General features: G+C 39.4%; 1 protein-coding gene across 3 annotated transcripts in view; it reads left to right on the top strand.

Annotated features, from left to right (window-relative positions):
- Positions 1-17,849, top strand: part of scaper (S-phase cyclin A-associated protein in the ER) — a 107,517-nt gene that overhangs the window by 54,677 nt on the left and 34,991 nt on the right. For all 3 annotated transcript variants that reach the window (XM_089127495.1, XM_089127494.1, XM_089127493.1), the window contains one exon: positions 4,543-4,658. In XM_089127495.1, the coding sequence (XP_088983621.1) occupies positions 4,543-4,658 (116 nt within the window). The remainder of the gene's footprint in view (positions 1-4,542; positions 4,659-17,849) is intronic.

Raw genomic sequence — 17,849 nt, 5'->3', positions numbered from 1 at the left:
TTGGTGGTTTGTATACTCCAGAGTTAAAGGTTTATGATTCTGGCATGCATTCGTTTTCTTGCTAATATCGGGTTAGGGTGTTTGTAACTGACATACACTGGCGTTTCTTTAAAAATTCGCCATATCCCTTTTGATTTATACTCTCGTTTCTATTGTTATCCTAAAACTGAACACTTCCTCCCTAAATGTTTCTTGCTTGCAAAGGAGCATTATTATCAGGAACAAATTATCTTCGAGTGTGTACTTAAATTCTAGTGTGTGCCGTTAACTTAAACTGTAAACGGCTCTTTTCCTTTCTTGTAATGTCAGCACAGGCCTCTTCACTAAATAGGAACTGTTTGTGCTTCTATAATTTCTATAATACTACTTGATCAAAACACAGAGTTGTACCCTGTCTGCATGCCAGCCCTCATATTAATTGGGGGGCATGTTTACATCACTGCGCCACTTGCCAAAAGATGGATGGGCCTAAGACGGAACCTTGGTGAACCCCTCTGTCAATGAACGCCCCAGCCAGTTGTTCTCCATCTGTTGCAAGAAGGGGGATGCAGCATTTTAGGAGCACTCCCCTCCCCCTGACTTTTCATGTTGGCTAATTAGAGTGGTTTGTAGGAGGTTAACACACAGACACATCCAGCCTTCCCTCCCACTTAACTTGCACCCCACACCCGTACCCTTGTCCTGGCCAACCAGAGGGAAGTGCAGCTCCCTGGGCCCTTTGATTAGCCTTGCCTAAAATGGCCACTCTTGTTAGCAATTGGATAAGATTGCTCAAGCCGTATCATTTGGATTTACTCTGCCCCCTCCCTCCGCTCTAACCATCTGATCTGTCTTCAGGTCTTCTGTTTGAATCCCCTATTAGAAAAACGCAGGCCATCATCCAATTATAGCATCACTAGAGTATTTGTTGAAGAAGGGTCGTACACTATAAAACCACCACTTGTGAGACTGCTGTTGGATTTGCTTATTCATTAAGCACTTTTACGACATGGCTCAGTAACATCAAAACATGGCTACAATTAACAATAGCATAAACTCTACGCAGTGCTAGATCGAGACCAATATCATTGTGACGCCACATACGCCGTTAGGCAACACTAAAGCAGAAGAAGCAGCACTTTGAATATCCAAAGAACAAGCAGGATTTTCTCGATTGTTTGTAGTGGCATTGACATGTTTAGGTTGCCACAAAATTGCACAAGTGAAAGTTATGTCAAGATACATATGGTATGTTAACACATTATTCCTGCTGTTGTAGAGGCATGCTGGTTGCAAATAAATAAACCTTTGGGTTTCTCTTCTGACGTGGCCTGCTGAAAGGCATATCAATGCCAGATGACTTTATTGAGAATGAGAAGCCCCTGGCAGCATGTTGAAGTTGCATTTTCTGGTTGAAATGTGAAGAAGTTCACAACAGCGTATGTCCTGTATACGATTTACTTTAATATTGCTGTACATGCTTTTCAATTTACACTAGGGTCAGTCTAATAAAACATAGGTCTGATGTTTTATTTTGCCCAGATGCGGCAGAAATTGAAAGGCGTCAATGTATAGCTTGAAATGAGAAGTTTTTCCTCCACCTGTGATTGCCACTTGTTTCCGGGGGTGCAAAGTACTCGACTATTTGTACTTCATTATTCTACTTAAATAAAATACAAATTATTGAAAAAATGATTTGATTGCTTTTGAAACTTTTACTCAAGGACTGTTCAGAAGCGAAATTTATCCTTTTTCCACCCCTCGTCATTTTGTTGGGGTTGGATCTTCTGTGTGTGTGCTTGGCCATCATCAAGTGGTATTTCAGACTGGATGTGCTGCGATGATAATAGCTCAGTTCACAACGACAAAACACACAGATCACTTTGGTCTCATCAATGGAACCATTTGGCAACTTTTTAAAAGTAAAAAAGTCCATTTCGGCGTCTCGCGCTCGTCATCCACTCAAAACGTAACGTTGACCAACTATTTGGCCGGCTCGCAAACCCAAACGAGTGTGCGCGGCGTTTGGGTTGATGAAGCAACAAAACGTCCTCGCGCAGCGCAAGCCACTGAAATGAATAGGTTTCAGAGCGCAGCGCCGCGTCCTGTCGCAAAAACGTGAAAAAAAACCCCTACAAAGTTTGCTAGGACAAAAAGACCGTTAATCGCGCAATAAAAAAATTGACGCCGTTAAAATGGGTTTGCGTTAACGCCGTTAATAACGTGTTTAACTGACAGCCCTAGTTTTTACTCAACAATAGTTTTTACTTTGTTACTCAACTTTAAGCATGGGAATGTCAAGTTTCTTAAGTAAAAAATAAACCTAATTATATTTCTCAGTACTTTTTTACAACTCTCTGTTGCACAAACAAGGAAAGCTTTCTCCTTACCTTCTATATTGTATTAATTAGATCCCTTGCTAAGCATGCATGTCATTAAACTCTTTGTATCTCTATAATCTGATCATCTCATCTTCAATCACTTTCGTGAACTCCTCCAGATTCCAGGTACTTTGCTCAGCGTGGGGATCTGTCAATAAGCCAGACGGGGCAAGGTTGAGACTCCTCCCTCTGGGCTGAGTACAAGGCCCCAGCTAACCCTTCCAAATGCCTCCTAAATAGGCCACCATGAGCGGCCAACCCTCCAGCCTTTGGTCGGTTTGACATGGCTTTGCTGCAAACCCACTCTCTTTACTGTTGCGACCTGGGTTCATCGTCACGAGACAGGCAGCGAGGCACCGCATCCGTCTTCACAGAGCTGTCAGTGAGCTTTTCTTAATCCCAGCCGCTGTTGAAGCGCGTTCCACCTTTCGTGTACCTGACAACAAGCGTGTTCCAATCTCTTAACCCTGGCAAAGGTTCAACCTTCTTTTTGCCACCGGATCTCCAGGAATGACTCTTTGGCGGCACCCGTGATTGACAGGAGAGGAGCTTATATGTAATTTTGCAAAGCGCTTCCTCTGTTTGCTGCTCAATATGTTCAGGCTTGTTGGCAGCCCCCACCATCCCCTGTACAAAAACATCTCGAAGTGCCTGTCTTTGAGTGCTGTCACATAGCTCACGAGAATCTGACCTCATTATATGAAGTAGGTGCAATGTTCTCTCTTTTCCTCTTCTTCGCTCTCCAATCCTGCAAGTAAATGACTCAACTGCTATCAATTTCAAATTCAGAGTTGTTGATTTATGTGTTGTTTCGTGGCAACATTGGGGTCGAACTCATCGGCAACCTCTGAGGTACTTACTTCCTTTACTCAAAGTAAGGGAGCTGGGGAATTTTGACTCTAAACCGTATGACTCATTTAAAGGGGTTCCACTTTGAACTTTAAAGAATTTTATGATGCGAGTAAAAATGTCCCCTCTGTAAACAGTTTGATTTGAGAAGCACGTCAGTTAAATGACTGTTTTACGTCTCTTCTTTCTCAAAGACGCTCATTCGCTCCGTATGAGTTTCAGGCACAGTTTGGTTGACCCCCTCTTTAAAGTTTTACGGCTAGTATCTATGATAACCAACGTCTGAAGGTTGCGTTTGAACCTTCCCTATCCTTAAAATTTGAAAACCCTCAAATAACTTTGAATTCATACCGGTCAATTATGTGACACAGTTTTTGGCCTATGTGTATATAAAATATAACTTTGAACAGTTAGGATTTTTTTTTTTTTTTTTTTTTTACAAATCAAAGTCATATGGTGCAACCAACATGCTGAATCAAAGACGGGACCCCTGTAAACCCTCATGACTGTACCAAGATCCATACCTTTTTATGACAAGACAAGTTTAATTCAGGTTTTGAAATGTCATCCCTGATAGCACACGTACATCACAGAGACGTCTATTTGACGTGTGTGTTTACATCTGGAAGACGTATTTTTTTAGAGTGTTTGCTCATCTGCAATACGTCTATTGGACGTTTCCTGTCAGATGTCAAATAGATGTGGGTTCTGTCCAAAAATGAAATAATATTAATTCATTAATAATTTGTGAAATAATTTAACTTTTTGCTTTGAAGAATCCATTAAAACATTTATTTGAAAATAATTATTAACGTGTACAATCACACACACATGCTCACAAGGAAAATATTACATTTTACTTGATGGTTCCACCACGAAACATTTTTTGAAAGCGTCCGAAATGTTTTTCAAACAGGAATGCAAAGAGTACGTTTCAAACATTTATTTTAAAAGATTTGTTGTGTCATCGAAACTGTAGACTCGTGACGTAAAATGTTCCTTGTCCAGTCTAAATTGTGACTCATTCTATGTATTCCCTAAGCTCTTCTTTGTCAAACCAGACCACCCCTGCTTTGTGTGCAGATATGTACGTTTGTTGTCCTGCGTTGGTTTTTGGTTGCTGTTGGGGGGGTTGTGCACTTTTGAGATTTAGCAGGAATTCTTTGGGGATCACTTTGTTTCAAATTTCACTCCAGCTCCCCTCTAAAAAGCAAGAGGTGGGCAATGAGAGGATGCCTCCAATGCAAAAACAATGTGATACTTGAGTCTGCTCGCCTCTCCATGTTTGTGACTGACTCTCTCTCTCTCTCTCCCCTCTATCTCTCTTTTTCAGAATAATGCAGATCAGGTAGCGTTTCAGGTAGGAGGGGGTTTGACTGCTCTGGAACAGATCCTACAGGTTGTCACTGCGGCCTCCAGTCCCACTGCGATCCCCCGTATTCCTCTCAAGTGAGTACTGACTTGAAGGTGCACAGGCTCAACCAGAGGCTCATATTGTCACTTTTTCTATTGGGATGTATTTAAATGTTTATAATGATGTGGCATCTTAAAAATCAGTGAGTTTAACATCAATGCAAAGGCCTAAAATATCCATAATATCCTAAAATAACTGAAGTTGCGAGTCTTTTCTTCCCTATTTTGACATATCCGAGTGAAATGGCTTCCCGAACAAGAAAAAACGTGTTGTGGGACTTGATTTTGTCCATTGGAAATTGGTTGGCTGGTTGTGGTTTGCTATTTGTGGACACAGGTTGACCTCTCCCTCACGCCATTAAACACATCAGAGAAGAGAAGAGATGTTCCTGCTTGAGGGAGGGGAAGTTATTTTGATTAAAGATTATGAGGGCACGTGAATAAAAATAACATAATATTCATATATATTCAATATAATAATAATATTCCATAAAAAAATGTTTGATGGTGACTTTAAATTCTTCATATGCTAGCTTTTTTCAGCAATTATTGATATCTGAATTATTAATTGATTTTTAGAAATCATATTTTTTGGCCTTTTTACCACTTTCTTTGATGGTAATAGTCAGAAAATCGCAGGAAATGATGACGACTTGGATCAGGAAATTAACATACTGTACTCTCAAACACAAAACACTTTTTTTTTTCTTCTTGTTTACAAATATTTTGTCATTTTTTTGATCATGATTTGTGGCCTCCTCCCAATCCCACAAAGTGACTCCGGCTCAGCTGTGAAGTCATTTCCCTTCTTTCCAGTGCTCTGCAGCACGAAACATTTATAATGAATAAGAATGTTCCTTGTTTAGAAAATAAAAAGCATGGCATCTGAATCATCCATTTCGCAGTCTTCCCCCAGCCCCTCGCTGGGATACAGAAAGCACATTTGTCCTGTCCGTCACTTGGAAATGGGAACGGAGTTTGAATAGTGGGTCTGGAACTAGTGGCGTTGGCCAGTAGATAACCTCAGAGAGCGGCTGTTTTCACTAGAGAGAGCTCCTAATGGACTTCAATAGCCTCTTTGCCTTCCTCATTAGCATTTGCTGTTTTCCAAATCTTCCTTAATGGAGAAATGCTGCTTATATTTATAATGCTTTTACAGGCCATCTAGTGTTTATTGATTTTTCTCTCTCATACTCTCACTCTCGTTCTCTGCGTCTCCTTGTCGTTCAGTCATTAATTCCAGAAAATTTCAAGTGGGCTATAATATTATAATGAATTATGAACTTCAGTTTTTGAAGAGGTTGAAACTGCATTGTATTTGATTATAGGGTTAGTTTACCAAAAAATAAAATCCAGTCATTATTTGCATGCTAATGTTATTTCAAACCCAAATTTCTTTCTTCCAGAGAACACAAAATGAGAGATTTTTAATAACAAACTGGTCGCTTTGTTCCGTGCATTTACAGTGAATGGGGCCTGGAGATTTCATGCTTACAAAATGACAAAAACATCATCAAACTATTTAATATTACTATTGCACTATATTGAATGTAATTGCACTATATATAATATAATATAATATAATATAATATAATATAATATAATATAATATAATATAATATAATATAATATAATATAATATAATATAATATAATATAATTAGGGCTGTCAAACGATTAATCGCGTCCAAAATAAAAGTTTTCATAATATATGTGGGTGCACTGTGTATAATTATTTCATATATATAAATACACACACGTGCATGTATATTTAAGAAAAATGTAAAATATTAAAATGTATATATAATATAAATTATATATAAATCTATATACAGTGTATAAATAAAAATATTTCTTAAATATATACAAGCATGTGTGTGTATTTATATATATGAAATAATTATACACAGTGCACCCACATATATTATGAAAACACCAACTTTTATTTCGGATGCGATTAATCGTTTGACAGCCCTAATATAATATAATATAATATAATATAGTATAATATAAAGATGTACAAAATAGCTTTTCATGTGGAACAGATGAAAATTTTTATCTTTTGAATGAATCAGCTGATCTGGTTCACAAAACTCCAGTTCTCGAGTTCTCACTTGTAGGAGTTTAAGAATTTAAGTTTCAGTCTGTTCCTCACATAATGTGTGTATAATACATATATGTATAAATGTGCATAATAATCCTATTTCAAAAAAACTATATTAGTGTTTATGGTCTACATCTATGATAGTTTTATTGTTGTTTTGCATCCTTTTGTAAGTTTGAAAGCTCCTTTCTACACTCATTGTATTGTAATTGCTTGGAAAATACTGAGCAGGATGTTTTTTTTAAGATTGTGGTCTTTTTGTGATCTGTGGAAGACAGAAACTCATGGAACAACATGAGGGTGAGTAAATGATGACAGAATTTTAATATTTTGTGAACCGCTACTTGTGGCATGTTGGGTCAGGCTATGCAAACACATCTACCGCTATCCTCCTCTCTTGTTTTGAAAGATCCACTTGACACGCTCAGGAGGAGGTAAAGATCTTTGAGGCATTTCTGTCATTCTCTGGTGTCCTATCCAATCAAATGCTGAAGTGGTCCCTCTCTGAGCATAAAAGAGTAGCCTCACTTTCTTGACTGAGGTTCTGCCCCGTCTTGACTTGTCTCTCTGCGAAGCATGAAGCCAAATACAAAGGTTATCAGTAAATAAGTGTTTTATTCTCTAACAATCTCATTCTGTGCCAGTGCAAGCTTATACTTGAATTCTGAAAACTTTTATAATTTTCTAATTCATCTGTACACCAATAGGTCTGGTTATTATTCATGTAAATGACAAAATTGTATATATGAAGAGTTCAGATGCAAAAGCCTCTAAGTGCCATTTGAAATTTTCTTCTAGAATGATCATTTTTATCAAGCTTGTATATTTAAGTTCAGTAATTTCACTTAAATGGCAATTCATAGGTAATCTTCATTGTTATTTAAGTAAAATTACTGAACTTAAATATATAAGCTTAATAAAAATGATCATTTTAGAAGAAAATTTCAAATGGCACTTAGAGGCTTTTGCATCTGAACTCTTCATATGATCCTGCCCTACATATCAAATATAGTCAGATCAGTGGCACAGTACGAGTAGGTATATTGCATTTATTTTATTTAGATTTTTTATTTTCCTAAATTCTGTTCTCCTCCCTTAATCACCCCTTCTCTACCCTTATCACGTCTCTGTGCCCTAAGGCCATACAGTGATAGCCTTTAAGAGGTCAGATTATTCCTGCGTGTTTGCAGCTTCTCAAAGACATGAGTGGAGCTCCAGGTGGCTGTAAACCCAAACTTGTCCTAGTTTTGATATCGCTGCCTGGCTTGTCCAAAAAATCATCTACATCATTGTGAGCAAGTTCTGGGAAATATTATGAACAAACAACCACAAAAATGCTCTTAAATACCAGACTTGCAATTTTGCATATAATTGATTAAATTTCCACAAAAATTGCAAGCTTGGACAATTCGCTGGAAGACAATCTGTCTCCGTGAGTTGTTGTCAGCAGTGACTTCTGCTATGGCACCAGGTGTCTGCGAAGGGCACGGCACGAGCAAATACGTGCTAATCGTTCCCCCTCATCTGCGCGCTTTAATGGTTGGCTCAGACGCTAACCCTTACAGCAGCACTAGTTTATCTATTTACTGTAATGCTGCGTATCGATCGCCTCCTTTCAGATAAGCTGAGTGATTTACAAAAAGAACAACTACGGAGATGCCGCTGTAATATTACCCCCACGGGAGAAGGATTCCATCTTGTTAGCATTACATTAATGGTCTAATTCCACAGCGAGGCTCCGTTAATGTCCCTGTGCAACCCTGCGGCTTGGAGCTGAGTGTTTTGGAGGGAATCAACGGCTAAGAAGGAAATGGGGTCGGATGTCTGGAGCAGGAAGGCCATTTTGTTTGCATGAGTAAACCAAGGATAGTGAGCCGCCCCAGGAAACTCATGCAACAACCTGAACATTATGCCACTCGCTAGCTTTGAAATATTATGAAATTTTGATGTGGTCAGGTCGGGTCAGTGCTTGTGTATCTGATTTATTAATGTTAAATTTGTCAGATGCTTGGTTATAAAGTTTGTCCTTTTTTTTAAATTAGAATTAAATTATTTTATAAAGTGAAATTTGAAGTGAATTTGAATTAAAATAGCTATAGAAAACCTGTTCAACTGGGAAATTGGAATTCCCATAACTTTACTTTTACATTTAAAACATTCCTTTTTTGTTGTTGATTTCTGTGTGTGTGTGTGTGTGTGTCATATTTGAACACAAATGTTCAAATCAAAATGTGGAGTGAGTTAGTTAGTTAGTTAGTTAGTTAGTTCACTACCATAGTATGATGCATCGTTTGAGAAATCAGCTAGCTAGTTGCGACTGTTTCCCGAATCCCACTGTCACAAAGTATCGTTTAACCACGTTGGTTTCGCACGTGGTGGAGTAATAACTACCTTTAATGAAATTGTTTGAGATCCAATTAACGCTAGATTTGTCAATATAAATTACAGACATGTCACCTGAGGACTATTTCTAATTGTTCCCAGTTATTTTGCTTTATTACCCGACTCAATATTTGGCTCGTTCTTACATAGTAGAGCACATGCGCACTCTTTAAACACGGTACTTTAAATCTTTTGACAAACTAAAAGACGTAAATTACATTTGTATATATTCTAAAAAAAAAGGCACTGGTTGTACTGAATGTCAGCTTGCTTATTTTGCTCAAGATAAGAATTTATTACGTCCAAATGTGATGCAATATAGAAACGATGCCTTTAACCACAGGTCGAGAGCTGTCGTTCAAACCACACAATGGTTTTGTGATGCTGTTTGCGAATGTTCTTTGGAACGATGGTTTCGGGAAACACCGACTCGTCGAACTATGCTGATAACAACGGAACTTGCGACCATAGTTGGCTAACGATGCTTTTGCGTTTCCCCAACGAAAAAAATGGTTCTCAAACCATTTTTAATGTTCGTAGGAACAATGGTTTCGGTAAATGCCGACTCGTTGAACTATGCTGATAACAACGGAACTTACGACCATAGTTGGCTAACGATGCTTTTGCGTTTCCCCAACGGAAAAAATGGTTCTCGAACCATTTTTAATGTTCATAGGAACAATGGTTTCGGGAAACGCCGACTCGTTGAACTATGCTGATAACAATGGAACTTGCGACCATAGTTGGCTAACGATGCTTCCACGTTTCCAGAACGAAAAAAATGGTTCGCGAACCATTTTTAATGCTCGTTGGAACAATGGTTTCGGGAAACGCTGACTCGTTGAACTATGCTGATAACAACGGAACTTCCGACCATAGTTGGCTAACGATGCTTCCGCGTTTCCCGAACGAAAAAAATGGTTCGCGAACCATTTTTAATGTTCGTTGGAACAATGGTTTTGGGAAACACAGACTCGTTGAACTATGCGGATAACGACGGAACTTGCGACCATAGTTGGCTAACGATGCTTTCGGGAAACGCACCCCTGTTTATTAGTATAAGAACTTGTGTCTTGACCAAGTAAATAAAATACTTTGAGACTTGCCTTAATCTAATGGCTTGGCACAATTGATTTAAACACAGGTAAGCCTTCGATTTAACAGATGTGTTTAAAGATCAAATTAGTCTATGATGTCATTGCAAACAATGTATTTAGTGACATTTTAACCTTTAAATTAGTAGAAGATGGGGATAATCTTCTACTTATGTTAAGGGAGACCAATCTCAAAACTACTATTCTCAGTTGCCATTAGAACTAGATGAACACTCATGTTACTGAATTGGATCTTGATGCCACAATGTCTAGATTACAGGCAAAAATCAATTGCATTCTGAATTAAGACTCAAAACTCAACTCTTCTGGAAACAATATTTGTCTGGGACACAGTTGTCAGGTTCATTAATTATAAGAATTTGGATTTACTCCCAATATTGAGTAAATATATGGAGCGTGTGGATGAATCCAGGAAAAGACAAGTCCATTGTCTCCCAGTAGGGGCCACTGCTGAGGAGGAGAGGGAGAAGTCAGTGCTGTAAGGTGGTCACTGGACCAGACTGCTGTTAGCGCACAGAATGGAGCTTAATCCAGTCACACTCATCCCTAGAGCCTCACACACACACACTCACAAGTCCACAGGTCACTTCTAAATGAGTTTCACAAATGACTTTTAGTAAAACTACTCCTTCTGAACAGCAACAGGAAATCACAGAGATCTTGTGAAATTTTGTAGCACTCGCGACTGCTAAACTGATTGCCCGACTCGGTTCGACTCAGGCTGTCTCACTTTTCTAAGTGGAAGTGAACGCATTGACGCGCCACTGCCTGTCACCTCAACCTCAATGTCACATGATGACTAAATGTGCCGAGTGAAAGCTTCTCACAAGCTCCCTCCAAGTGGTTTCATTTCAGGATGCCATTATGTGGCATGTGTATCTGTGCGCATGTGTGTGCATGCCGTGTGGTGCGTGACAGCTCGCCAAGACTTTTGCCCCAGCTTATGGCCAGCCTTTTGTGGAACGCCGGGCGGAATGGATGTCTTGGAATCATTCAGGATATTAGGAAAGATCAACGGCAGAATCAAATTAAATGTCATTTGGATTGCAGTGAAAGGAAGGATTGTTTGACAGGCGCTTGGAAAACAGATTTGCCCGTCACCTTTTCTCATCGGCTCCAGATCCCTTTTCTGTCCCTCATAGTTTTTTTTTTTTTTTTTAACCACTTCCTGTTGAAAAGCCCGTTGAGAAGTTTATGCTATGGTTGTCCAATCCTGCTCCTGGAGGGCCACCTTCCTGCAGAGTTTAGATATAGCCCTAGTTAAACACAACTGCACAATCTCATCAAGGGATCACTAGAAACTTCCAGGGGCTAAACTCAGGAAAGTGGCCCTCTAGGAGCAGGATTGGACCAGCCCTGCTTTACGTTTTGTAAGATTGTCCTTCGGATGAGACGTTAAACCGAGGTCCTGACTCTCTGTGGTCATTAAAAATCCCAAAACCTTAGGGATGTAAACCTGGCATCCTGGCCAAACTTGCTCATTGGCCTTTTCCCATCATGGCCTCTTAATCATCCCCATATTGACTGATTGGCTTTATCACTCTCCACCAATAAGCTTGTGTGTGGGCGTTCTGGCGCACTATGGCGCACTATCAAAAGCCTGAAATGCAAATTTAGGGTTTATACTGACAGATTTGGAAATGTGAGCTACAGTATCTACAAGACATCGGGGAAAACACTACCTGAAAATTATAGACCAGTTGCATTGACTTCTGTCCTGGCAAAATGTATGTAAAGAATTGTGAAGTAAGCATGTTATGTTATGTTAACCACAAATAAGATTTTATATCCATTGCAGTTTGCATGTAGACCACACAGGGGGACAGCAAATGCCACACTTACTTTGATTGATTTTATAGTAAAGCATATCCAGGACTCTAAATCTTGGCACTCTTTCTTGATTTTTTTTAAATCTTTATTTAATAAGAAATACAATTTAAAGACCAAAATCTAGAAAACTCTACATGCTTATACATTCATCCTCACATTCATACCCCAGAACATACATGAGAAAAGAAAGACATTTTTACAAAATATATTACGACGGAAGAATAAATATGATGTGAAAAAGATAGGAAAAACTACAAGGTTTCATGTAATTATAATACACATTTTTTTTATTATATTCATCCAATCTATTTTTACTTTCTGCTATTATCTTTTCTAAACAAAGATGAGACCTTATAACATTCTTAAAGTGGCCTAAACACAAGCCTGATGACATTTTTGGTGGCCAAGTACAATAGTTTGTGGTGTTATGGTAAGTTCTATTCTAGCCGTCTTTAACCAAACTTGGACGCTTGACCAGAATTTATATACAAATGGACGAAAGTAAAATTTTGGTCGATTTTACCTTAGCTTTTAACAGTGCCGGTTCATTTGCATTTACCATGTTTTTGTAATGTGAATATAAATTCTACATTGATATATGGTTCAAAGATTTCCACTCAGAGCGACTACAGAGAGTTTTTATGAATGGGATGTAACTGGTCTTAAACACAGGGGCACCACAATTTTGTAAAAACAGTGTATAAACATTATTTTTTACCAGTGGCAGTTAGAATATTAAATGAAGGCTAAGCAACTCTTTGTGAGAATAAAGTTTACTTTGTGTATCTAACTAATTATGACATCTGTTGTGTTACTGGCCATATCCAGGTTTGTCCGTGCATTCCCCCAAAAATAAGATGAACGTTCATTTTGCTCTCTGAGGACAAGATTGTGCCAACTTTTATTGCAAAGAAACTACAATTTTAGGCCAGACAGACAGTCAAGGGGTGATCTCCCCCTCATCTCGAGTTCTTCTTAGCCATCTGCTTCCCTGTCTCTGAGCTAGCCTATGGATTTCAGAATGGGTTAAATGGCCTTAATTCAGTTCCAGAGGTCAGTCCAATGACCCCCATCCAGTCCAGAGGCCACCCAAGCTGATGACAACCCTCAGGGGGCGAGGCGAATGGGGACAGAGAAAGGCAAGGTGTAGAGGACGGAGCCCTGTGGCATACCTTAAGCAAGTCTACACCGCTTGTGTCCATTGACTAATCGTGGTTAGCTGAGGTTAAGCCACTTTGAGTAGGTGAGGAGATCACGGAGCTTATTATCTGCAGCTCTTTAGCCATTATCTCTTGCCATCTAGCATGCTCTTTCTCTCCGTGGGCCCCTCTTTTCCTCTCCTATGCAATACAGAGCTATAGAGACCATCTCCACCGGCTAGCTCGGCAACTTAATCCTATGTCTACAAGATAAAGCTTCATTATGGGCAGATTAACAATATGCCTGTTGTTTATAGACCTGGCTGCGGTCTGGTGGACTGTGGCGGAGCTCGCATCGAGCAGCCTGCCGATGTCAAAACGCAGCTCCTGACGGGGAATCTCGGATCCGCTCAGGTAGAGGAATGCCGCATGCTCACGGTGACGACCTGGCACATTTGGGTCAGTGTTACATACTCCTCGAGTAACCTGAGACGGAGTACAATGGTACTTCACCAAATTGCTCGTCAAAATCTTTGACGCTAGCTGTCATCGTCAAGGGGAGAGACAGGCAGAGCCCGTGCACGGTGGGCCGGTGTTGGATGTCATGCTAATCATCGTCAATTAGAGGAGAGCGAGCTGGAAAAGCACCCCGGTTTAATATGGCTGGCAGTGGGCTGGGGTGTAAGGATATTATTTCAAGCAGGACAGTGACAGCTTCTGAGTATTTAACGGGTTTCAAGATGATGGATGGCTTGAAGAAAATTTCCCATTACTCACAGTAGCAGCACAAAGTGTTGAACACAGCCAATTTAGCAGATAAAGTGAGGTGTCCACATGTAAGCTGACAAAGCTCATATAAAAATAAAAATAAAAACTAAAGAAAATGAATGAGCTCTGACCACAACACCACAAACTACTGTTTGACTTCACGCTCAGTTAATCGTCTAAAGCTGCAGAATACTTTAGTTATGTCTGTACTTGTGTAGCGTGAAAGGATGACTCAGATATTTAATTGGTCGGAAACCCACCATAGGCAACAAATCAAACAAATAGATGTGATTAGGTGTGACAAGTTCTGGTTCAGTTAACCATCAAAAGCCAGAGTATCACAGTAACATTTGCACTATTCTAGTAGTGCTATCAAAAGCATCTGAAAAGGAACAAAATCTCAGTTAATAACAGTATAAAATAGTTATAGTAATGTCAAACAAGCATTTTTGTCACTTAAAGGAGTAGTTCACTTTTAAAAAAGCTTTTGCTGATACTGTCTTTCTTTCTTCAGTCGAAAAGAAATGAAGGTTTTTGATGAAAACATTCTAGGATTTTTCTCCATATAATGGACTTTACTGGTAACCAAACAGTTCAAGGTCCAAATGAGAGTTTCAGTGCATACTTCAAAGGGCTTTAAACGACACCAGACGATGAATAAGGGTCTTATCTAGCGAAACGAGCGGCCATTTTAAAAAATAAATAAAAAGGTTTAAGTTTTATAAGCACAAATGCTCACCTTGTTCTGTTCTGCGATGAGCGTTCGTGACTCTCCTGTTCAAACTCGTTCATCAAAATGAACAAATCTTTTTTCGAGTCATAACTCGAAGAGTCCTAGATAAGACCCTTATTCATCGTCTGGTGTCGTTTAAAGCCTTTTGAAGCTGCACTCAAACTCTGATTTGGACCTTGAACCGTTTGGTTCCCAATGAAGTCCATTATATGGAGAAAATCCTGGATTGTTTTCATCAAAAACCTTAATTTCTTTTCGACTGAAGAAAGAAAGACGTGGACATCTTGGATGACATGGGGGTGAGTAAATTATCAGCAAAAGTTTTTTTTTTTTTAAAGTGAACTACTCCTTAAACGAGTTGAGTGTTAAGTGGGATATTTCATTATTACTGATGATTACCCAAGTTAAAAATCTAACATTAGCTTTGGTTAGTGTTCATTCTTTGTGACAAACTAAAACTAGCTACAGCAACTGTTTCCTTCCTTTTTTTTTTTTACCCCAAATGCTCTTATTTGTTTCATTCTGGAGATTCGGTGCAAGCACTGGGGGTTGGTGTTGAGATTTGGCTAGTCGACAGCTGTTTTACACTTTAATAAGATTAGTGCAAAGAAATTAGTTGTGTTCCCTATAATCTGCCGTTTAACCATGCGAACCACCTGGGGCTGCCCCACCCCCCACTGCTCACATTCCTCCCCACGCGTTATTGGACAGGCATCATATAGCCTCGTTCGTACCTTCAAAACCCTTTGAACGTGCACCTGAGATCAGGTTAACGGTGAATCTTTCATGAGCTCATGTGAGCTTGTAGCTCAACTCAAAAGTAGACTTTATTTAAAGAATAGTTTAACGTATGAACTACGGTATGTAGCTTAGCTATTGTACAAATGCAATTTCTTATAAATTTTTTTATGCTCTCATTTTTTGTTGTTATCGGGAACATTTTTATACACTAATACGATTTTATATATATATAAGCTCATTGTTTTTCACACTTGCTAGCCCAATTTCCAGTTCCCTGTTAATATATAGTACTTCAATAACGTGATAATCTTTATCTTAAGCCCTCAATCCGCTGTTTATATTTGAGAAGCCAAAGTGAACCTTGACACTGAGGCCCGTCATTCAATCCTCGCCTGGACATTTGACACTTATCCTTTAAAAACTTGCCTAGAAACAATATAGATACCTCAAATTCCATGACAAACACAGATGAGACATGATTATCCTCCTAACGCTGAAACTGTGAAGAACGCATCTGCGCATTGACCGATATTTTTAGTTTTCCCTTCCGCCCCAGCAGTCCGGTTGAGAATATTTAAACGTTTGATGGAAAAGAAAAGAAAATGCTGTTGGAAATGACACAATTGAGGCTCTGGTGGAAAATCAGTGTGGCTGAGGCAGTGCTGGTCCGCTGCCCAGAGTGCACAGGTTGGAGGAGATCTCACGTTTCCCTTCCCTGACTGAACAGAGCCTGGTGTATCACTCCACTCACCCATGACCATCCGTCCTTCCTTTCCTCCTCCTTTCGCCCTAAGCTCCGGTATCCTTCTATCAATACAAAAGAAACACTTCACCATTTACGCTTTGGTGAATCAATGTTGGCTGTTGCGTATTAATCGAACAAGACCTCTTTCGACACCCTTGACAACTGCGTTTAGCGTCCGCTCGGACGAGGTGAAAACTTGTCGATTAATAACGGCGTACATAAAAACGTTTTTTTTTATTTTTTATAATGGGTCACGATCGAGCGGCTGTGAAAGTGCAAAGCTACGAGGCGTGCGGGGAATACTTGGATCCTTTCCCAGCAGACCAGGCACAATGTTTTCCCTGCGGTCTCATACTGCATGTCTGACTCTTTTACACCGCTATGTCAATATTCGCACCGCTATCTCCCTGATCAGCCCGCCAGTGGGTAAAATATACACTGGTGTTTTTGTCAGCCGGGTGGAAGTTATTGACAGGCCTTCGAGGCCCGCGCTATTTTTATAACGAGTGCCAATACGGTTTGGCTGAAAATGCTGAACAGATGGTGAAGGTTGCGGTGGATATCAAAATGTTTACGGTTGGAAATAAACATGGCCTGGTTTAAAAAAGAAAAGTCAGATTCCATTTGTCCGTACGGCAGATAGGGCCCCGCCACTCTGCTTTGGGATAAAATATACAGTTGTCAGAAAATATTAACTAATGAAGGGGTGGTTGGGAAGAGGGATGGATGGGGGGTCTGGAGTGGGAGCGGAGTGACTGGTCAGTTATCAGCTACATTAATCTCCTCTCGGGCTGGTGTGGAACAGACAAAATACAGAGGCCTGACTGACTGACAGTGGCTTGCTGGCCCGAAGGCGCTGACGGCTAGACTCTTATCTGAGCCAAGAGAAAACGACTTGGGGAAAGAGATGGTGGAAACGTGAAAGCGAGGAAGGGGCCAGGCAGATGTTCGGTGTCCAGTTCTTCTCCATTTCATCTAATTGAGCCGGTTGTAAGATCCCTTAAAAGTAAAGAACTGTGTCAGTACCTTGGTAAAGTGAGAATGCCAAAAAAATGGGAATTATTTACAAATAGGGTTGCAAGGTTTCCAAAATTCCAGAAATGTTGAAACTTTCCAGTTTTTTTGTTTGTTTGTTTTTTTAACTTTTGTAAAGTATAACGGAAATGTTCAGCCCCTTTGCAACCCTATTTAAAAATAACTTGTTGAAATTTTAGCATTCTCTCTAATGTTGGTTTTTTTTTTCTTTTTTTTTTTTGATTTGCATAAAAGTACAAGTACTTTAGACATCTTTACTGTGGTGGTACTATGGTATTTACCATCATAGTTGTGTCAGAAAATGTGGTTACCATGCTACCTTGTCCCAAAATTTTCTGTATTAACAAAAATCGCCACCCTGCCACTGTTTCCAAAGGACTAATTTATTGCACAACGTTTCGACCCAAAGGTCTTCGTCAGGCATAAAAACAATTACATAGAAAGGTACAATTCATATCAATATGATCCGTCATACCTGACCTAACTATACGACTCATTAACCCAATCATCCAATAAACGGAGAGAAAAAATACTAAATAGCCACCCATATATGAAAATAAAATAAAAATAGTAACCAACATAACAATAATTGACAAAAAAGTAAAGAATCAACAAAAAGAAAAAAAATTCTAAGAA

The sequence above is a fragment of the Pimephales promelas genome, chromosome 25 (genome assembly GCF_988280905.1).
Source record: "Pimephales promelas chromosome 25, fPimPro1.hap1.1, whole genome shotgun sequence".
In the NCBI taxonomy this organism is placed as follows: domain Eukaryota; kingdom Metazoa; phylum Chordata; class Actinopteri; order Cypriniformes; family Leuciscidae; genus Pimephales; species Pimephales promelas.
The sequence above is the reverse complement of the archived record's forward strand: the minus strand, read 5'-3'. Positions and strand labels throughout refer to the sequence as shown.